General features: G+C 37.2%; 1 protein-coding gene across 3 annotated transcripts in view; it reads right to left on the reverse strand.

Annotated features, from left to right (window-relative positions):
* The window catches only part of LOC132123063 (dedicator of cytokinesis protein 10-like), a 130,689-nt gene that overhangs the window by 32,047 nt on the left and 79,930 nt on the right, over positions 1-18,712 (reverse strand). For all 3 annotated transcript variants that reach the window (XM_059533585.1, XM_059533584.1, XM_059533586.1), the window contains exons 4-29: positions 18,341-18,423; positions 17,806-17,878; positions 17,533-17,664; positions 16,380-16,514; positions 16,098-16,284; positions 14,219-14,304; positions 13,016-13,099; positions 12,768-12,911; positions 11,894-12,139; positions 11,677-11,799; positions 10,450-10,532; positions 10,228-10,350; positions 10,071-10,150; positions 9,790-9,977; positions 9,221-9,286; positions 9,038-9,130; positions 8,816-8,939; positions 8,591-8,712; positions 7,633-7,716; positions 7,452-7,544; positions 6,862-6,980; positions 6,706-6,775; positions 6,266-6,379; positions 6,109-6,180; positions 5,361-5,507; positions 5,056-5,139 (exon numbers count right to left, since the gene is read on the reverse strand). In XM_059533585.1, coding sequence (XP_059389568.1) covers positions 5,056-5,139; positions 5,361-5,507; positions 6,109-6,180; positions 6,266-6,379; positions 6,706-6,775; positions 6,862-6,980; positions 7,452-7,544; positions 7,633-7,716; positions 8,591-8,712; positions 8,816-8,939; positions 9,038-9,130; positions 9,221-9,286; positions 9,790-9,977; positions 10,071-10,150; positions 10,228-10,350; positions 10,450-10,532; positions 11,677-11,799; positions 11,894-12,139; positions 12,768-12,911; positions 13,016-13,099; positions 14,219-14,304; positions 16,098-16,284; positions 16,380-16,514; positions 17,533-17,664; positions 17,806-17,878; positions 18,341-18,423 — 2,955 coding nt within the window. The remainder of the gene's footprint in view (positions 1-5,055; positions 5,140-5,360; positions 5,508-6,108; positions 6,181-6,265; positions 6,380-6,705; positions 6,776-6,861; positions 6,981-7,451; positions 7,545-7,632; positions 7,717-8,590; positions 8,713-8,815; positions 8,940-9,037; positions 9,131-9,220; positions 9,287-9,789; positions 9,978-10,070; positions 10,151-10,227; positions 10,351-10,449; positions 10,533-11,676; positions 11,800-11,893; positions 12,140-12,767; positions 12,912-13,015; positions 13,100-14,218; positions 14,305-16,097; positions 16,285-16,379; positions 16,515-17,532; positions 17,665-17,805; positions 17,879-18,340; positions 18,424-18,712) is intronic.

The following is an 18,712-nucleotide window of genomic DNA, read 5'->3' on the forward strand; positions in this document are numbered from 1 at the left end:
GCCGGCGCTAATGATGTTCAACTTCGCCAGTCGGAGATCACTAAAAATAACATTAAAGAGGTGTGTGAACTTGCAAGCACGATGTCAGACACTGTAATATGCTCTGGTCCCCTCCCTGCTTACCGTGGTGATGAGATGCATAGCAGATTGTCATCACTCAATGGCTGGATGTCTAAGTGGTGCCCATAGAATAACATAGGTTTCATAGACAATTGGACGAGCTTTTGGGGCAGACCTGACCTGCTTAAAAGAGATGATCTTCATCCCTCCTGGGGTGGCGCCACTCTTCTCTCTAGAAATTTGGCAAATAGTCTTAGTGTTTATACTTGACTAACTGGGGCCCAGGTCAGGAAGCAGACAGACTGGCTAAACCAACCGTCTGCTAGCTGCCTCCCGTCACAGAGGTCAGTTAATTCTCAGCACATAGAGACTTTTTCACCTAGATATCACACTATAGAGACTGTGTCTGCTCCCCGAACTAGAAAATACAAAAAACGTCCAAACCAAGTTAAGATTAACAATTTAATTGAGGTTCAACAAATAAAAAACAGAAGCAATATGGATAAACAAATGATAAAGCTTGGCTTATTGAATATCAGATCCCTTTCTACGAAAACACTTTTTGTAAATAATATGATCACTGATCATAATATAGATGTACTCTGTTTGACAGAAACCTGGCTAAAACCTGATGATTACATTATTTTAAATGAGTCCACCCCCCAAGATTACTGTTATAAACATGAGCCACGTCTAAAAGGCAAAGGGGGAGGTGTTGCTTCAATTTATAACAACGTTTTCAGGATTTCTCAGAGGGCAGGCTTCAAGTATAACTCATTTGAAGTAATGGTGCTTCATATAACATTATCCAGAGAAACAAATGTTAATGATAAATCCTCTGTTATGTTTGTACTGGCTACTGTATACAGGCCACCAGGGCACCATACAGACTTTATTAAAGAGTTTGGTGATTTTACATCCGAGTTAGTTCTGGCTGCAGATAAAGTCTTAATAGTTGGTGATTTTAATATCCATGTTGATAATGAAAAAGATGCATTGGGATCAGCATTTATAGACATTCTGAACTCTATTGGTGTTAGACAACACGTTTCAGGACCTACTCATTGTCGAAATCATACTCTAGATTTAATACTGTCACATGGAATTGATGTTGATGGTGTTGAAATTATTCAGCCAAGTGATGATATCTCAGATCATTATTTAGTTCTGTGCAAACTTCATATAGCCAAAATTGTAAATCCTACTTCTTGTTACAAGTATGGAAGAACCATCACTTCTAACACAAAAGACTGCTTTTTAAGTTATCTTCCTGATGTATCCAAGTTCCTTAGCATATCCAAAACTTCAGAACTTGATGATGTAACAGAAACTATGGACTCTCTCTTTTCTAGCACTTTAAATACAGTTGCTCCTTTACGCTTAAGGAAGGTTAAGGAAAACAGTTTGACACCATGGTATAATGAGCATACTCGCACCCTAAAGAGAGCAGCCCGAAAAATGGAACGCAGCTGGAGGAAAACAAAACTAGAGGTATTTCGTATTGCTTGGCGGGAAAGTAACATATCGTACAGAAAAGCATTAAAAACTGCTAGATCCGATTACTTTTCTTCTCTTTTAGAAGAAAACAAACATAACCCCAGGTATTTATTCAATACAGTGGCTAAATTAACGAAAAATAAAGCCTCAACAAGTGTTGACATTTCCCAACATCACAGCAGTAATGACTTTATGAACTACTTTACTTCTAAAATCGATACTATTAGAGATAAAATTGCAACCATTCAGCCGTCAGCTACAGTATCACATCAGACAGTGCACTATAGACCCCCTGAGGAACAGTTCCACTCATTCTCTACTATAGGCGAGGAAGAATTGTATAAACTTGTTAAATCATCTAAACCAACAACATGTATGTTAGACCCTATACCATCTAAGCTCCTAAAATAGGTGCTTCCAGAAGTCATAGATCCTCTTCTGACTATTATTAATTCCTCATTGTCATTAGGATATGTCCCCAAAACCTTCAAACTGGCTGTTATTAAGCCTCTCATCAAAAAACCACAGCTTGACCCCAAAGAACTAGTTAATTATAGACCAATCTCGAATCTCCCTTTTCTGTCCAAGATACTAGAAAAGGTGGTATCCTCACAATTATATTCCTTCTTAGATAAAAATGGTATATGTGAGGATTTCCAGTCAGGATTTAGACCGTATCATAGTTCTGAGACTGCTCTCCTTAGAGTTACAAATGATCTGCTCTTATCATCTGATCGTGGGTGTATCTCTCTATTAGTTTTATTGGATCTTAGTGCTGCGTTTGACACAATTGACCACAACATTCTTTTGCATAGACTTGAACACTTTGTTGGCATTAATGGAAGTGCATTAGCATGGTTTAAATCGTACTTATATGACCGCCATCAGTTCGTAGCAGTGAATGAAGATGTATCCTATCGATCACAAGTGCAGTATGGAGTACCTCAAGGCTCAGTACTAGGGCCGCTACTCTTCACGCTTTATATGTTACCCTTGGGAGATATCATCAGGAAACATGGTGTTAGCTTTCACTGTTATGCTGATGATACTCAACTCTATATTTCTTCGCAACCCGGTGAAACACACCAATTTGAAAAACTAATGGATTGCATAGTCGATATAAAAAACTGGATGACGAGTAATTTCTTACTGCTAAATTCTGAAAAAACAGAGGTGTTAATTATAGGACCTAAAAACTCCGCTTGTAATAACCTAGAACACTGTCTAAGACTTGATGGTTGCTCTGTCAATTCTTCATCATCAGTTAGGAACCTAGGTGTGCTATTTGATCGCAATCTTTCCTTAGAAAGCCACGTTTCTAGCATTTGTAAAACTGCATTTTTCCATCTCAAAAATATATCTAAATTACGGCCTATGCTCTCAATGTCAAATGCAGAAATGTTAATCCATGCTTTTATGACCTCAAGGTTAGATTATTGTAATGCTTTATTGGGTGGTTGTTCTGCACACTTAGTAAACAAACTACAGCTAGTCCAAAATGCAGCAGCAAGAGTTCTTACTAGAACCAGGAAGTATGACCATATTAGCCCGGTCCTGTCAACACTGCACTGGCTCCCTATCAAGCATCGTATAGATTTTAAAATATTGCTTATTACCTATAAAGCCCTGAATGGTTTAGCACCTCAGTATTTGAATGAGCTCCTTTTACATTATAATCCTCTACGTCCGCTATGTTCTCAAAACTCAGGCAATTTGATAATACCTAGAATATCAAAATCAACTGCGGGTGGCAGATCCTTTTCCTATTTGGCGCCTAAACTCTGGAATAACCTACCTAACATTGTTCGGGAGGCAGACACACTCTTGCAGTTTAAATCTAGATTAAAGACCCATCTCTTTAACCTGGCATACACATAACATACTAATATGCTTTTATTATCCAAATCCGTTAAAGGATTTTTAGGCTGCATTAATTAGGTAAACCGGAACCGGAAACACTTCCCATAACACCCTATGTACTTGCTACATCATTAGAAGAATGGCATCTACGCTAATATTTGTCTGTTTCTCTCTTGTTCCGAGGTCACCGTGGCCACCAGATCCAGTCTGTGTCCAGATCAGAGGGTCACTGCAGTCACCCGGATCCAGTACGTATCCAGACCAGATGCTGGATCAGCACCTTGAAAGGATCTCTACATCCCTTAAAGACAGCGGAGACCAGGACAACTAGAGCCCCAGATACAGATCCCCTGTAAAGACCTTGTCTCAAAGGAGCACCAGGACAAGACCACAGGAAACAGATGATTCTTCTGCACAATCTGACTTTGCTGCAGCCTGCAATTGAACTACTGGTTTCGTCTGGTCAGAGGAGAACTGGCCCCCCAACTGAGCCTGGTTTCTCCCAAGGTTTTTTTCTCCATTCTGTCACCGATGGAGTTTCGGTTCCTTGCCGCTGTCGCCTCTGGCTTGCTTAGTTGGGGACACTTCATCTACAGCGATATCGTTGACTTGATTGCAAATAATTGCACAGACACTATTTTATTGAACAGAGATGACATAACTGAATTCAATGATGAACTACCTTTAACTATCATTTTTTTCATTATTGACACTGTTTTCCTAATGAATGTTGTTCAGTTGCTTTGACGCAATGTATTTTGTTTAAAGCGCTATATAAATAAAGTTGACTTTGACTTTAGATAGTTCACCCAAACATGAACATTTGCTGTTAATTTACTCTGCTTTACTGCCAGTTTATTTAAAAAAATAAAAAAAGCTTATCAGGCAACGCAAAATTAATAGCCGTGCCTCCTGGTGATATATTGAGGTCTTATGAAGAGAAACAATCAGTCTGTGCAAGAAACTATTACAAAGTATTTACAACCCAGAGCCTCAGGCAAACAGTCCAGAGTGATGTCCAGTTTGTGAATGAATCATTCTTTGAACAGATTCTTTTTAGTGAACTGGATGTAACAGTACACCAAATCGGACTGAATCGTCCGATGCATATGGCACACAAAAGTGGAAACACTTCAGGAGTGTCAAAGTCGTCATCGGATTGGTTGAATTCTACAGGTTTTCTGCAAGACGTGTGTGGCGTTCTTTAAAGTTCTGCCTGGAAACAAAGATAGGGTGCTGCCAAACCCCCTCAGGAAATAAGAAAGCTGCTGTGTTCACAACTGTGACAACGAGCTCTTTTATTAGGGTCAACTAAACGCTGGATTTTCAAAAGTATGTGAAAAATGTAAAGTTCACGGCATAGAATCTTCTAAATACATCCAATGTTTTACACACCGGTCTTATATTGTGGCGACATTTCCACTTCTTGAAACGTGATGATGGATGAAGCGACATGTCGGTCAAATGCTTTCATAGGCTTGCCTGAATTCCAGACCTTCAGTCTGAAGTCTAGCTACACGAGACTACTACATTTAAGACATCTTCATGAATTTTGCGTTTCTAGTGTTCAGCGTTCATTTGAATAGAAGTCAAAGCCCAAAGTCTAGTGTTATTACAAAAGTGAGAACATTCAGTTACCTTATTGTCACTGGCTGTGATCATGTTAATGTAGTTGCTGATCAGTTTAAAGGTGAAACCTCTGTCCATGAATGTGAAGCACCGCTGAGAACGGGAAATACATATATTTCAATTCAAATTGATTGCAGCAACATGTTATTATGAAAAGGGAGACTGTTTATTCAGATCCATAGGCTACAAAATAAATGAACTTTGTAATATATGTAGTTTATAATGATCCTTCATATAATTTAACGATTTACTTCATTTGAATCTTTGTTGTGCACACGTTTAAAGGTGAAATGTTCCTAATGATTGTTCCTGACCTTCACAAAGGCCGCTATGGCCATATTAGCACTGCGTGTCTCCTCTGCCATCTCTTTACTCTTCCAGTAGATGTGATCGGACATCGTCATGATCAGGGTCTCCAATCGACTCTGGAAAGTTCCTGGAAATCGCTGCGGTCGAGGAAGCTGAGCAAACACATTATGTATGCATTACTTATTGAACACAAGCTGCAAGCACTCAGGAACCTTAAGACATTTGCTTACTGAAACAAATCTTATTTATTCAGCTTTATTCAGATTTTTTTGTAGTTATAGTGAAAATGTTAAAGGTAGATCATAGCTGCATGTCAAATATTACAAGTGTAATTTTACATTTACGTCAAAAGTTTAATTAAAATCAAACCAAGAGTTCTGAATATGGTCACACTTTAGTTTGCGGACCAGTTCTCAATATTTACCTCAACTTTTGCCTCAATAAACTACTACTTTGCTGCTTTTTAATAGTTAATAAGGCAGTTGTTAAGTTTAGGCATTGGGTAGGATTAAGGGATCTAAAATATGCTCATACAGAATAAGACATTTATATGTGCTTTATACGTGCTAATAAACAGCCAATATGCTAGTAATATGCATGCTAATAAGCAACTAGTTAATAGTGAGAGTTGGTTTTCAAACTATAGCATCACACTGATTATAAGTCATTATTTTAGGTTTACTGGCTACTGTTAAAATATAATAGGAGTAGATGTATTAAGCCTGAGTTCATGTCTGTTGTCTCAAAAACTACCTTTAGCTTATCTGAGTTCAGCAGATGCTGCGCCATCGACTTCACTATGATCTCGAGAAAGAACCAGGAGAACTGCAGGGGAACAAACAGACATCAGTAGACGGGCTTAAAAACGGTCCGTCACTTCTGTAAGAGAGAGATGCTCGTGTGTGCTCACCTTGAGGATATTGCGTATGACCGACTGGTCGCTGCTCGTCAGGTCAGAGGTCATGCCCTTGGCCAGCTCTTCGTGAACGGTTCTGAAGCCACACGCTTCAGTATTAAAGACAAACTGGTTAAACAAAAGAGAAACACAAATGTGTCCCATGTTCTCGTTCACACACATAATGAACAATGTGTTTCTACAAGAACAAAAACCTTAACAGTCTTCAAACAAGCAACTTTATTTTTAATCATGTTTGGTTACATAAAATAAACAAAAATATGTCTCCTTGTAAATTTTAGAAAGGTTTATTTAGGGGAAAATGTACAGTGTAGAAGCTCTTTACAGTGCAGTATAATCAATTCGGGATCAATGGATCTAGCCATCAGCAGTAACTGAGACATGCATGAGTGAAATGATACACTGTGCACATAAGCTTGAGCCGTGTCATGTACCTTTATGTAAGAGTGCAAACAGTGGCCCAGGTTCTCCTCATGGCACTTAACTAAGATGTGGACCAGGACCCTGATGAAAACGAGGTTGAGATAAGAATCAAATCTGAAAGCGGTGTTGGTTGACTGCATTCAGAAGAGTGAGCGATGGGTCTGTACCTGGTGGTGCTGGCCGTCACTTCATCAGTGTCGTTTTGGGTGAGCACTTTGAAGAGCTGGTTGAGGATAACAGGGAGGAAGCGAATTATGACATGTATTCTCTCCATACTCAGAAGACCCTGAAAGAGAAAAAAAACAAAAAACATTGAGGTGAAAAATAATGGACGGAATATTCACCTGGAATTGTTACATTTTCACAGACATCAATTTGAAACATTAGACATTTGTATTCTGATTTCACTTCAGAAAATTTGTTTAAATACAGTGTCTTCTAAATTGGATTAAACGTGTTCAGAACACAGTTTACCGTTTGCATGATGGAAATGAATTGATATTCCTTCATCAATAATGAAAGATAAAATATTAGTGGAAACCTAAATAAATATATATATCTGCTCTGAAATATATCTGCTCATCACAGGCTGAAGTGAAGGGCTCTGGTCGAATACATACATGTGATAATCATTCTTAGATTGACAAATATTATTATATTAGAGTGTACAGTGCACTGTGATGCAGTTAGATATACTGTACATTTATATATATTCCTTCTGTAGTATGTATTTTGATGCTTCATGCAGCATACTCACTTTAAGGCAGTTGAGGAAGTTTGAGGTAGGAGGTTGAGAGAGGTCTGCCTCTCGTTTTTGGCACTGCTGGAAGAAGCGGTTTAGATGGGGGTCCTGCAAAAACATCCACAGGAATTATGAGATCACAAAATATGAGCAAGATCATGGCACAGTTTCATCTGAGACTGTGGCTCTTGTCAACCTGAGTATATACTGTCGAGAGCACCAAAGTGGACACTTTGAAGATGGGCTTCCCCCCGTCGACCCACTTCACCTCTGAGCCATTCTGCACAGAAACACGGGGGAAAAGAAATAAACAAAAAATACAAATCAGAATTGGTTGTCTTTAGGACTTTCCATATACTGTATATGCTTTAGAAATTCATTTCTATGAATATAATATCAACATGTATTGGCAGGTTTCAGGTTAGATATGCATGCACATGTACTGTAAATCCAAAAATATATTACACATACATAAACATACATATTTAAATATTATTATATGGAATTGTTCCAATTTCTGTTTAAATTTCATACATGTTTTTACATCATATGAGGGTAACCCTTTAGAATAAGGTTCATTAGTTAACAAAAATTAAGCATGAACATTACCTCTACAGCATTTATTGATCTTAGTTAATGTCAATTTCAGCATTTACTAATGCATTATTAAAATCACAAGTTAAAAAACTAGTTTTACGCATATGACAATATATTTAATATATGGAAGAGTAATATGTGTACATATATCACATTTGCGTATAGGTTTAAAAACAAATATAACTGTTGCATTCCCATTTCCCCGATAGAGAAAGAAAAAATCCATAACTTTCCAAAACAATATCAAGAGTTTGATCACATTGGCCAGAAGAGAGAAAGATGCCAAATTCCCGATCACTCCCTTCAGTTGTTTTATTATAAATTAGATTTCTGTCATTTAATCCCAAGGTTGCATAACACTAAATAAAGAGATATCAATGTACATGCATTTTTTGCTATAGATTTATGATGTTAATAACTTCACCACTGTCTGTGAAAACAGTCGACTCTGAGTTCTGGTTTATGTGACCTATAAAGCTGCCTCCATTCCTGAATTTACATCATCGTCATCATACTTATATCTGTATTTTATTTGTTTTTCAGGATTCTGTTCTCACTTTGGTGGACGAAGACTCTTTAATGTGTAGATATCCACCAGGCAAAGTGCACGAGACTGGAATACTGAAATCCTGAGAGGAAACACGTCCATCCTTCAGAAGAGGCAGCCAGGCATAGCCCACTGTAACACACACACACACACACACACACACACTGTCAAAGAAGGACAGCACTCCACCACACACAGCACAGGAGAACAGGGCTTGATGTGCATGCACAGATACCTGAAGTCTCCAGAGCCTCTTTCTTCTTAGAGCCGGTCTTGGCATTGATGTCACAGGTCACATGATAAAAGGAGAAGAGTATATGGTGTTTCTCATGAAGATGTGTGGGCAGCTCAATCTTCACCTGATCAAATCACAAACAACACAAAAAAACATTAAAGTAGCCATAACTTTCATCTGAATGGAACCTCAGAACAGAGCTGCTAAAGAACTTTGGCAAACCTCATCATAGAAGTCTGGGTTCTGTGAGTGATGCAGAACGGTGGAACAGGAAGTCGTGGTGAACACCGGACCTCCTGGCTTTCCGTAGATGCACTGCAGAAATGGATTTACAGCATTTGTTTTCACGAGTCAAATTCTAAAGCAGACGTTGATGGAAACTGATGGAAACGTGTGTTATGAAACCTTAAGTGGCTTGGCATGTTCTTCATCAGAGCTCCTGAACTCCAGGTAAACGGCAATGTTTCGAGCCTAAAACAAGAACAGACACAGCATGACTGTACACTGCATGCTAAAGAATGAAGAAAACGAAATTAGATCTTATATATTAATCTTATATAGATATTATATATTAAAGAGGTGTTTGCTAATACAAGCAGCGGTACTACAATGGCTTATAATTAGCGTTTTTTTTTTCACAGCAATTTTTGCAATGACACTTGTTCAGAAAACTTTCAACACAGCATGATGCATTAACTATTAAACTCTTAAAAACTGTCACAAGTAGCTCTACTTTTAATGTGTGCTTTGTAAGTACTAATAAACAGCCAATATGCTAGTAATATGCATGCTATAGCAGCTAGTTAATAGTGAGAATTGGTCCATAAACTGTAAATCTTTATTCAGACAGTCTTGTTTGTACAGTTGGGACAGTGTTTGGTCTGACATGGGTACGTTTACACAGATTAAAGTCATTTACATTTTACAGTATTGGTGACTCTAAAGTGACTTCAGTGTATATGTGTCTTCCTCACCTTCGCGAAGCTCTTCTGGCTGTCATACTTGAGATGTTTGGGGTAGATGTAGATGTGATTCTTGTAGACTCTGTAAGGCTGAGCAAACTTGGAAGAGTCCTGCAGGAATTCGTCCACCTCCACCGTCGGCGCGTGAAGAGCGCAGTCCTCGAATGGCTTTAGAGCCACATACGAAGATGTCACACAGTCTGGGGAACATGTGAAAGCACGCAGGTGAGTGTGACATAACATTCAGGAGCAAAACTGCTTTTGAGGATGCTTGCGGTATCAGTTGGACGTACTGGGACATTCCATGGGAACACAGTCCACGTTTACTTCAAGGTTTCCAGGGATGATCTGGAGTTTACTGGCCTTCTCGGCCCTGTTAAAAACACTTGGTTTTACTGAGGTCTTTTATGATGAAGTGTGATTTACTGAGCGTGACTGCAGAGTGTGTACCTCCTGTACTCTGTGATGAGCTTGATGAGGTCTTCTGTGGAAATCCTGTTGCTCTCCTGTTTGAAGAGCGGAGAGAAGCGACTTTCCCTGTCTAATGTGCCCTGGTTGTCCTTAAATACTGACCTGGAACATACAGAAGGAAGAACGGTTGCGACAATAATCTTCTAATAGTGCGTGTCAGGCAGAGCTGAAGTAGCAGGGAATGGACTGGGATTGACTTACCTTACAGACCACGCAAAAGGCATTCGGTACTTTCCAAGTTTGCTACAGAATTGCTTATTGGTTTTCAACATCTTTTGGACAGTCTGGAGAAAGCAGAGAAACGAGATTTCAGTGTATTTGAGGGAACAAAATCAAATCAATGAGGAAATCTCCAACTTAGATCATACAGTATTTGTGTTTAAATAAATATTCTGTGTATTATTCTTTTGCCACATAAAGTATAAAAATGTCTAAATGGCAATATTTAAGTGGCATTTAGTGACAACCAAGGGACATTTGCAAACAAATGCCCCACAAAGCAAGGTCCATAAAGACATTTATTTTCACCCAAGGTATAATATTATTTGAACATCTATTTTGAACATTCTAAGAACATTAAATTTTAGAATTAGAAGATTATTTAAAGGTTACAAACACATTTCTTACAAAGTTCTATTTGAACGCTTGTTTTTAATGTTCTAAAAACGTTAATTAAAACATTTCCCGTAACATTCTAAAAAAAATGTTTCTAAAACGTTACTTGAACATTAATTTTTTTATATTTAAGGAATGTCCAGATTTCTTGTTGTGATTAGAAAGGCATTTAAAGTTTACTTAAACATTGTTCTGCTAATATTATTTGGACCTAAAATAACATAATAATAACTAATAACATTATTTAAACATTAATTTTTTATATTCTAAAAACGTTTTCTCTCAACATAAAGAACATTCATCAAGCACAAAAAGCATCATTCAAAGAATGTTGTTCTAAGAATGTTATGAGAACATATATGAAGTATTAATACAGTGATAAGAATGATTTGTCCTAACATTTCTATAATGTTAGTGAGAATGTCCCCTGTTAGCTGCAACAGCTAAAGTTGCATTAACTCCATCCAGCAGCTGGTCCATATAGTTTTGTCATATAAGTATACAGTCATGGCCAAAAATATTGGCACCCTTGGTAAATATGATCAAAGAAGGCTGTGACAATCCATCTGCATTGTTAATCCTTTTGATCTTTTATTTAAAACAATCACAAAAATGTATCCTTTCATTGGATAATAAGAATTTTAAAGTGGTGGAAATATCATTATGAAATAAATGTTTTTCTCTAATACAAAATAGATATAATTATAGAGATACTGTATATATACAGTATACACACATTACATTACCTTCATGCATTTATCAGATGTATTTATTCAATGTGAATTACAGCAGAAAATCATTTAATGTAAATACCTTGCTGGAATCTGTGTTTTTAATGTAGGGCTCTGCCCCACTGGAGACATTTCCCATCAGCACTTTCTCCACCCGTGCCACCATCACGATGTCTGTGTGCGGGTTTGTGACGGAAAAAATGGCCTGCAGAAATGATTAGCCATATAAAGCACATAAACACACAGTGACACTGGATGAGGAATCCCATCTGCACATTAAAGGGCTCCTGCGCTGTTACCTGTTTGGTGAAGTGCAGCCAGGTCTCCAGCTCTGGGCTCAGCTGGCAGTCCTCGCTCTTCTTCTCTCCAGACGAGCTGAGGCCGTTTCCCAGCGGAGCACCATCCGAGCCTTGATCTCCTGCACTAGCAGAGCTACCAAGCATCTGCCGCACAACCTCCTGGTTTAGGTCCACGTGGAAGTCAGCAGAAACCTTCCTGCCCTCACGGATGTCCAGCAGAGACACAGACACGAAGAAGGGCTCGATCTGAGGAGAGACCACTGCGCTTCAGCATACATATATGCAGAGTAATAAATGATACACTACACACGGCATTTAAATTATATATTTAAATATATAATTTAAATCATAGCAGTACACGGCAATAACTATTTTTGTATTATTTTGTTTTTGTATTTTCCATAACAAATGTCTAAAGATTCTTAAATTATGATACTTTTACATAAGAAAGCACAATGACTTGTTTATTAAAGTTAAGTTTATACTTAAACAGGAAGAAGTAGAATTAAAAACATCTGTTCACGTGGAAAGAAAAAAAAAATATTTGTCTTACCCCATGGACAGTTTTCTATTTCTTGTTTTAAGCATAAACTCTCTTACAGTATACCGTTTTGAGAACGCAAGTCTTAATATCTTTTGCTTCTCAAGTAAATGCATCATGATTTAAGAATGTTTAGATATTTAAACTGGAAAACAGAAGAAAAAACACAATGCAAAATAAAATTTAAAAAAGAATACCAATTAAGAAAATCATTTTTTTTAAGTGTCTTAAATATTAAAAACAAATGCAATTTTAATGATCGGTCTTCTTTTGAATGATCTGTATGTGCTCCTCAGTGCATCTTCTGTTGTGATAGAGGACATGAGATCGTACATTGGTCACAGGCTCGGTGTCGGTCTCGTTGATGCAGCCCTGCAGTGTGAGGTTGAGCGAGCGGCAGGAGATCATCAGTCTCTTCCCGAGCTTCTCTTCGAACGGCTGGACAGAAGCAGACTCCACCCTGGGGCTCCTCGACACCTTCAACACAAAGAATCCTTTCCTCACAAACCAAAAGAACAAGCACAATGAAGCGTCCCCCCAACAATGCAATCGATTCTCACACGGCTGGCAGAGAGACGTACAGGAATATCAGGATCCAGAGAGAACAGGTTGAGTCTTTCCTCTCGTCTGGTAGCTCTCGCTGATTCCTCGGTCTCAGAAATATACTGAAACATCACAACATCAGTGTTATTCTGAGCAGTGCTCCAATGACACACCATCAATCACAGGTTTATGTCTGGAAATGTTTGACTTGAGGAGTTTTTAAGATTCTAAACAGTAAAAGAGTGGATCACTCATTGAAAGGATCACAAACTGCAGTTTTTATTTTTTATAATGTTTCCTTACCCATATGGCAAAATCAAAAAATAAATATTAATAAATATTAATATTAATATTTTTTTTATTTTTTACCAAAGTGTATTTGAAATATATGCTAAATATATGTCGCAAACAGTGAAGTCCTGTTGCAGGAAATTTTTTTAAAAATTAAAATATTTTCTAAAATATTTAGCTTCAGCCTACAAAACATATATACATTTCAGTAGCCTATAATTAAGCCAAGATCAAAAGCAGTTTAATAATGATTAATCTTATCAAATATATGAATGCATTTTCTTGGACTGAAATATATAAGGCTCAAAATATATTTTTGAATGATTTTAAAAATATATTAATACATTTAAAACATTTTTCAAAAATGTACAAAAAAAAAGTATATTGGTAGTTAAATATTGGCACATAAATAAGTTTTGAAACATATTTTAGCAAATATATTTTTGGCAATTTTGTGTATATTTTTGAAAGTATATTTTTTAAATGTGTAAACATAAAATATATGTTTATATGTTTAAATCTATTGATGCAAATATACAAAATAACAAACAAATTGTTTTGCATCAATAGAAACATATTGTAGCAAAATTATTTGTTAACTTTTGTGTATATTTTGAAATGTGTATATATATATATATATATATATATATATATATATATTATATATATATATATATTTTTTTTTTTGCTGTATGGGTAAGGTGCACTTCGTAGGATTTTTACACCTAAAACCAACAAATTCAAAAAGAAAAGTCCTTTTCTACCCCGATTTTAGCCCTCTGATTTAAACACCCTGTTTATATAAGACTTTAACTTCAACGCTTACATCCTGAATGACTGATTTATACAGAAATTAGTTTCATGAATCAAGAGCCATTTCCACTTTTTCAGAAAAGGGATGTAGTGATGGTGTGTCTAGAATGAAACACGACAGAAGTACAGAGCATTACCTTGGCCAGTTCAGGGTGGATGCCGTTTTCGGTCGTTTCCTCATTTTTTTGAACAGGGACATGATTCGATGACACATCAGTGATCTCTACAACAACAACAACAACAACAAAGAAACACTTTAGCTAAAAATACCATAAACATGTGCACAATACAACCATGCAGTGACCTTCACACATGCCACTAATAGTGAAGTGGACTTTGGTCACACTTCAAAGGCACCAGCTAAGAAGTTTAACCTTAACAGTATGAGAACGATCCAAAATGAAATCAGGTTACACTTTATTTCAATGGCCACTTTAGACATTCTACTAACTAGAAGTAACTCTGTAACTACATGTCCACTACATGACAACTAATTCTCATTAATTTGCAACTACATGTCTACTAACTTGACAAAGTTGACAAAGAAAGTGTTAGAAGATATTAAGCAGACAGCCTAATACTCTACTAGTTGACATGTAGCTGCAAAGTTACTTCCTGTTAGTAGAATGCTAGCGGAAATCAGTATCAGTGTAGCTTACTTTATTTCTCCTTGTAGGGAAAGTGAGTTTGCAACATGTTCACAGACATTTGAAATCACAAAAGTCATATTTTTTGCATTTTCATATGAGTTTTTAAAGTAACTTTGCATTGAGTAATACAGTATCAATCCCTAAAATATGTTGCGTCTGTCTCTTTGTGAGAGAGCAAATGACAAAGGGAACCGTATACAGTATCTCAGAAGCCTTACACAGCAAAATCCCCAGTGTTAATTTAACACTCTGAGTGTGGACTAATATAATATGTAGCCATCTCTTGCAAGTGATTCTGATTTTTTTTTTTTTTTTAATTAAAGAGTCTTTATTTTAGGCACACACAGATAACAAGAATCAGAGTATGAATCTCAACAACGGTGATAAACAGCATTTTCAGATAAACCGATCTACTCTGAACATCACAAAACTAGATACTAAAAATTCACAAAAAAACAGCAAAAATGAAATATAGTTAGAATAAAAAGTTAAAAAGAGAATTCAGCTCATAATTTATTCATGCCGCAATGCATGATGGGAGCCATGGATGAGTTTTTATTGGCTACAACATGCTTTTTTGATGGTCACCATTGTTGTGATGCTCACGCTGATTCTTGATGTCTGTGTGTCTAAACTAAAGAATACTTTCTCTATCTAGAACTAACTTTCAAAAACATGTCATATTATGCCAAAAATGCTGGATTGCTATCTCTTTTTTCCACTTAATTTATGCACACATTAAAGAAACCTGAACTCACACATTCAGGTCACTCCATGACAATTAGTTCAAATCACAACCAATAGCACACATGGCTGCCTTTGCTCTGGTCTGTATGTTATAATTCAGTTACCACAGCCCGACAAAGTCTAAAGTAAATAGCTGAAGGGTCAAGATCCCAACTAAAGCAAACACTGACCACTATAATGGTGACGCACAAATTGTGATTTTCTTGTTTGGTGATTCTGCTTGTTAACATTAGGTGTCTTCAATAATGGTCAATCATAACTCATTTAACTTCTTAATTATCTCATTAATTTCAACTCTGTTTCATTGTTACTTTTAACACTGCTTCAGTGTTTATATGAGTCCACACTCAGAGTGTTAAATTAACACTGGGGTTTTTGCTGTGTATAGACCTTGTTGAAAATATATCTGAAGTTGCTTTCCAAAATATTTGCACTACAGGTAGAGAAAAAAAAAAAGACTCAAATGATTATTGCACTGATCCTGCAATGCACTGTTTGTGCCGCTTGGTTTCCCAAGACCTTCACTCAGATTAGGGTGACAATACAATGATTTGACTGATTTAAGATGACACAGGGAATAATGTTCAGCATTCCTTCTGTACTTGTTTCTTTCACCCACCGTGTCTGCTGTCGCTCAGGTCCGTGCTCTTGCGATCCAGAGCCGGGCCGTCCGCAGGGCTGATCTGCAGGATGCGTGTGAGAGAGTTGATCCAGTCATCCATGTCTTGCTCGTTCTCAGCAGCCAGGACGAAATACGTCACTTCGTTCATTTTCAACTCAAAGGCGTGTTTCCTCAGCCGGTTATTCTGTGTGAACCCAGAAACCAGAATAAATCTCAGTCACTGGTCATCTCACTGTTAATGTTTGCTGAACCGCTTTAAAAACATATATATATAGTGACCTGAACCACCCCGGTGCACGAGTCCAGAAATATACAGCCTTTGGGTTCCTTTGATATTTTCTCATCTTTATAGAAGTTCATGATGTAAGAGTTGTCAGTAAGTTGAGTCAACTGAAAATATCTGCGCTTGAACGACTGGGAAAACACAAGAAACAGGCAATCAGGAATATTTTTCACTCATATTATTCTGCTGATAATAGATAATTTGTAATGAAAACAAAAACTGACTGAATGAAGTAGATGAAGTTAAGAGAATAGATAAGTTTACCATTCTACAGAACACAGTCTGACAGAATGAAAGCATCAGTGCAGTCATGTAAATACTCAGGGCAACCGAGATCAGGATGAGTGTGTTTCTTCATCAGGTTTGTAGAAATGCAGCACTGCATCAGTGTCTCATCAATGGATGCTCTGCAGTGAATGGGTGCCGTCAGAATGAGAGCTGATAAAAACATCACAATAATCCACAGCACTCCAGTCCATCAGTTAATGACTTGCTTTCAATGCTTTCAACTAAAAAACATGTGCATAATCCATAATAACACAGTGAAAAAGTGCATCTCCTGTTATCTCTCACATCACATATCTACTTAGAGCTGTTTAGACATTGTTTGATCTGTGCAGATTTCTCTCCTGATTCAGACCAGATGACTTTTTCACTTTTCACTTATTTTAGCCAGAAGCAAAGGTTTAAAGATAAAACATTTGATTCAACCATTTGTTTAATCTTTTCTCTTCTCATGTGATTAACTGATGGACTGGAGTGCTGTGGATTATTGTGATGTTTTTATCAGCTGTTTGGACTGATTCTGACGGCACCCATTCACTGCAGAGCATCCATTGATGAGACACTGATGCAGTGCTACATTTCTCCAAACCTGATGAAGAAACAAACTCACCCCGATCTTGGATGACCTGAGGTTGAGAACATTTTCATCAAATTTTCATTTTTGAGTGAACTTTTCTTTTAAGTGATTTATGTTTTTCCTCTGTCATTCACATAAAATGATCACACATTCATAAAATACTAGTCAAAGTGTTAGCACATTGTATGTAAAATGTGAAGAGACGTTAAATCGTGGCCACACTGGCTTCTGTTAGATGCAGATGTTAGTGATGGTGTGGACAGACAGCTGCTGATGTGCGCTCTCACCCGGACCGTGATACTGTTGTTGACTGTGCTGTTAAAGTTGCCTTTATAGAGCCAGCCGGACTTAAAAACCCCGATACCCCCTGCACCTGCACTGCCTGCTCCTCCTTTAGACGAAGACAGAGAAGTCGTGTCCTACACAATACAGAAATGTAGCTTATAAAGCAAGGTTGAGTTGGGAATATTACACACTTTACTCCCACATTCACATAACTTCCAACATGTTTATGGCATTATGAATCTTTCTGTAAATTCAGCTGAATGCTCCGTACTGACCTCATCTTTGTCCACGTCTTCATGGTCGAGCTCAAAGGAGTGAGAGGGCAGCTTCTCTGATTTACACAGCTTCCTATTGGAGAAGAAGAATTACAGAGAGTCCTGAGAAACCACCTTCACTTCCACACCTATAGAGTCGAGCTGAATGAATCAGGTCAAATCTCCTAAATTATTTAATCTATGACACAAATAGTTTGATATTATTAGTGAAATGTGCTCAGTTATTTTAAGTTGATTCTCAGAAGTCTGTGATTTTGAGTAAGGTCTGTTTGTGATTGACTTTGAGTTATTTTGCACAATTACAAGACTGGATACAGCGAGACGCTCAAGTAAGAAACAACAGAAGGACATCACAAAGGATCAGAGACAAAGAGACAAATTATTTAAAAAAAATCAACATTGGCTGGCGTCTCGTTCAATCATGCAAGCTCATAAAACAATGAAGAAGCCAATTCTGATTTATTTTTTTCCCATTAAAATCCTCATATGTAAAATCCTGTTTTTGTCATTGACACAGAAGTGAATGGAGTTGTACCTGGGCAGCGTGCGGTAGTCCCCGGCATACTCCTCATATTTATACTGGATCACATGCAGCTGGGAGTTATAATACTGACAGGCCTGCAGAGAAGAAGAAGGTTTATCCGACGATAAGAGCTAAATGACTAAAACATCCACTCCGATCCAAAAGACCCACACTGTAAAAAAAAAAAGTTCCGTCAACTTAAAAAAATAAGGCAACATTGCAAGCGCTTTTTTGAGTAAAGTTAACAAACGGGGACTAAAGTCCATACAACTTATAATAACTTAATATCACAAGTTGTCAGAACATAAATAGTCATGTTAACCTAAAAAATATCAGAACAAAATGTTTTTTGTTTACTAAACACAAGGCCTATTATCTATAATT

The sequence above is a fragment of the Carassius carassius genome, chromosome 41, assembly GCF_963082965.1.
Source record: "Carassius carassius chromosome 41, fCarCar2.1, whole genome shotgun sequence".
NCBI classification, from domain to species: Eukaryota; Metazoa; Chordata; class Actinopteri; order Cypriniformes; family Cyprinidae; genus Carassius; species Carassius carassius.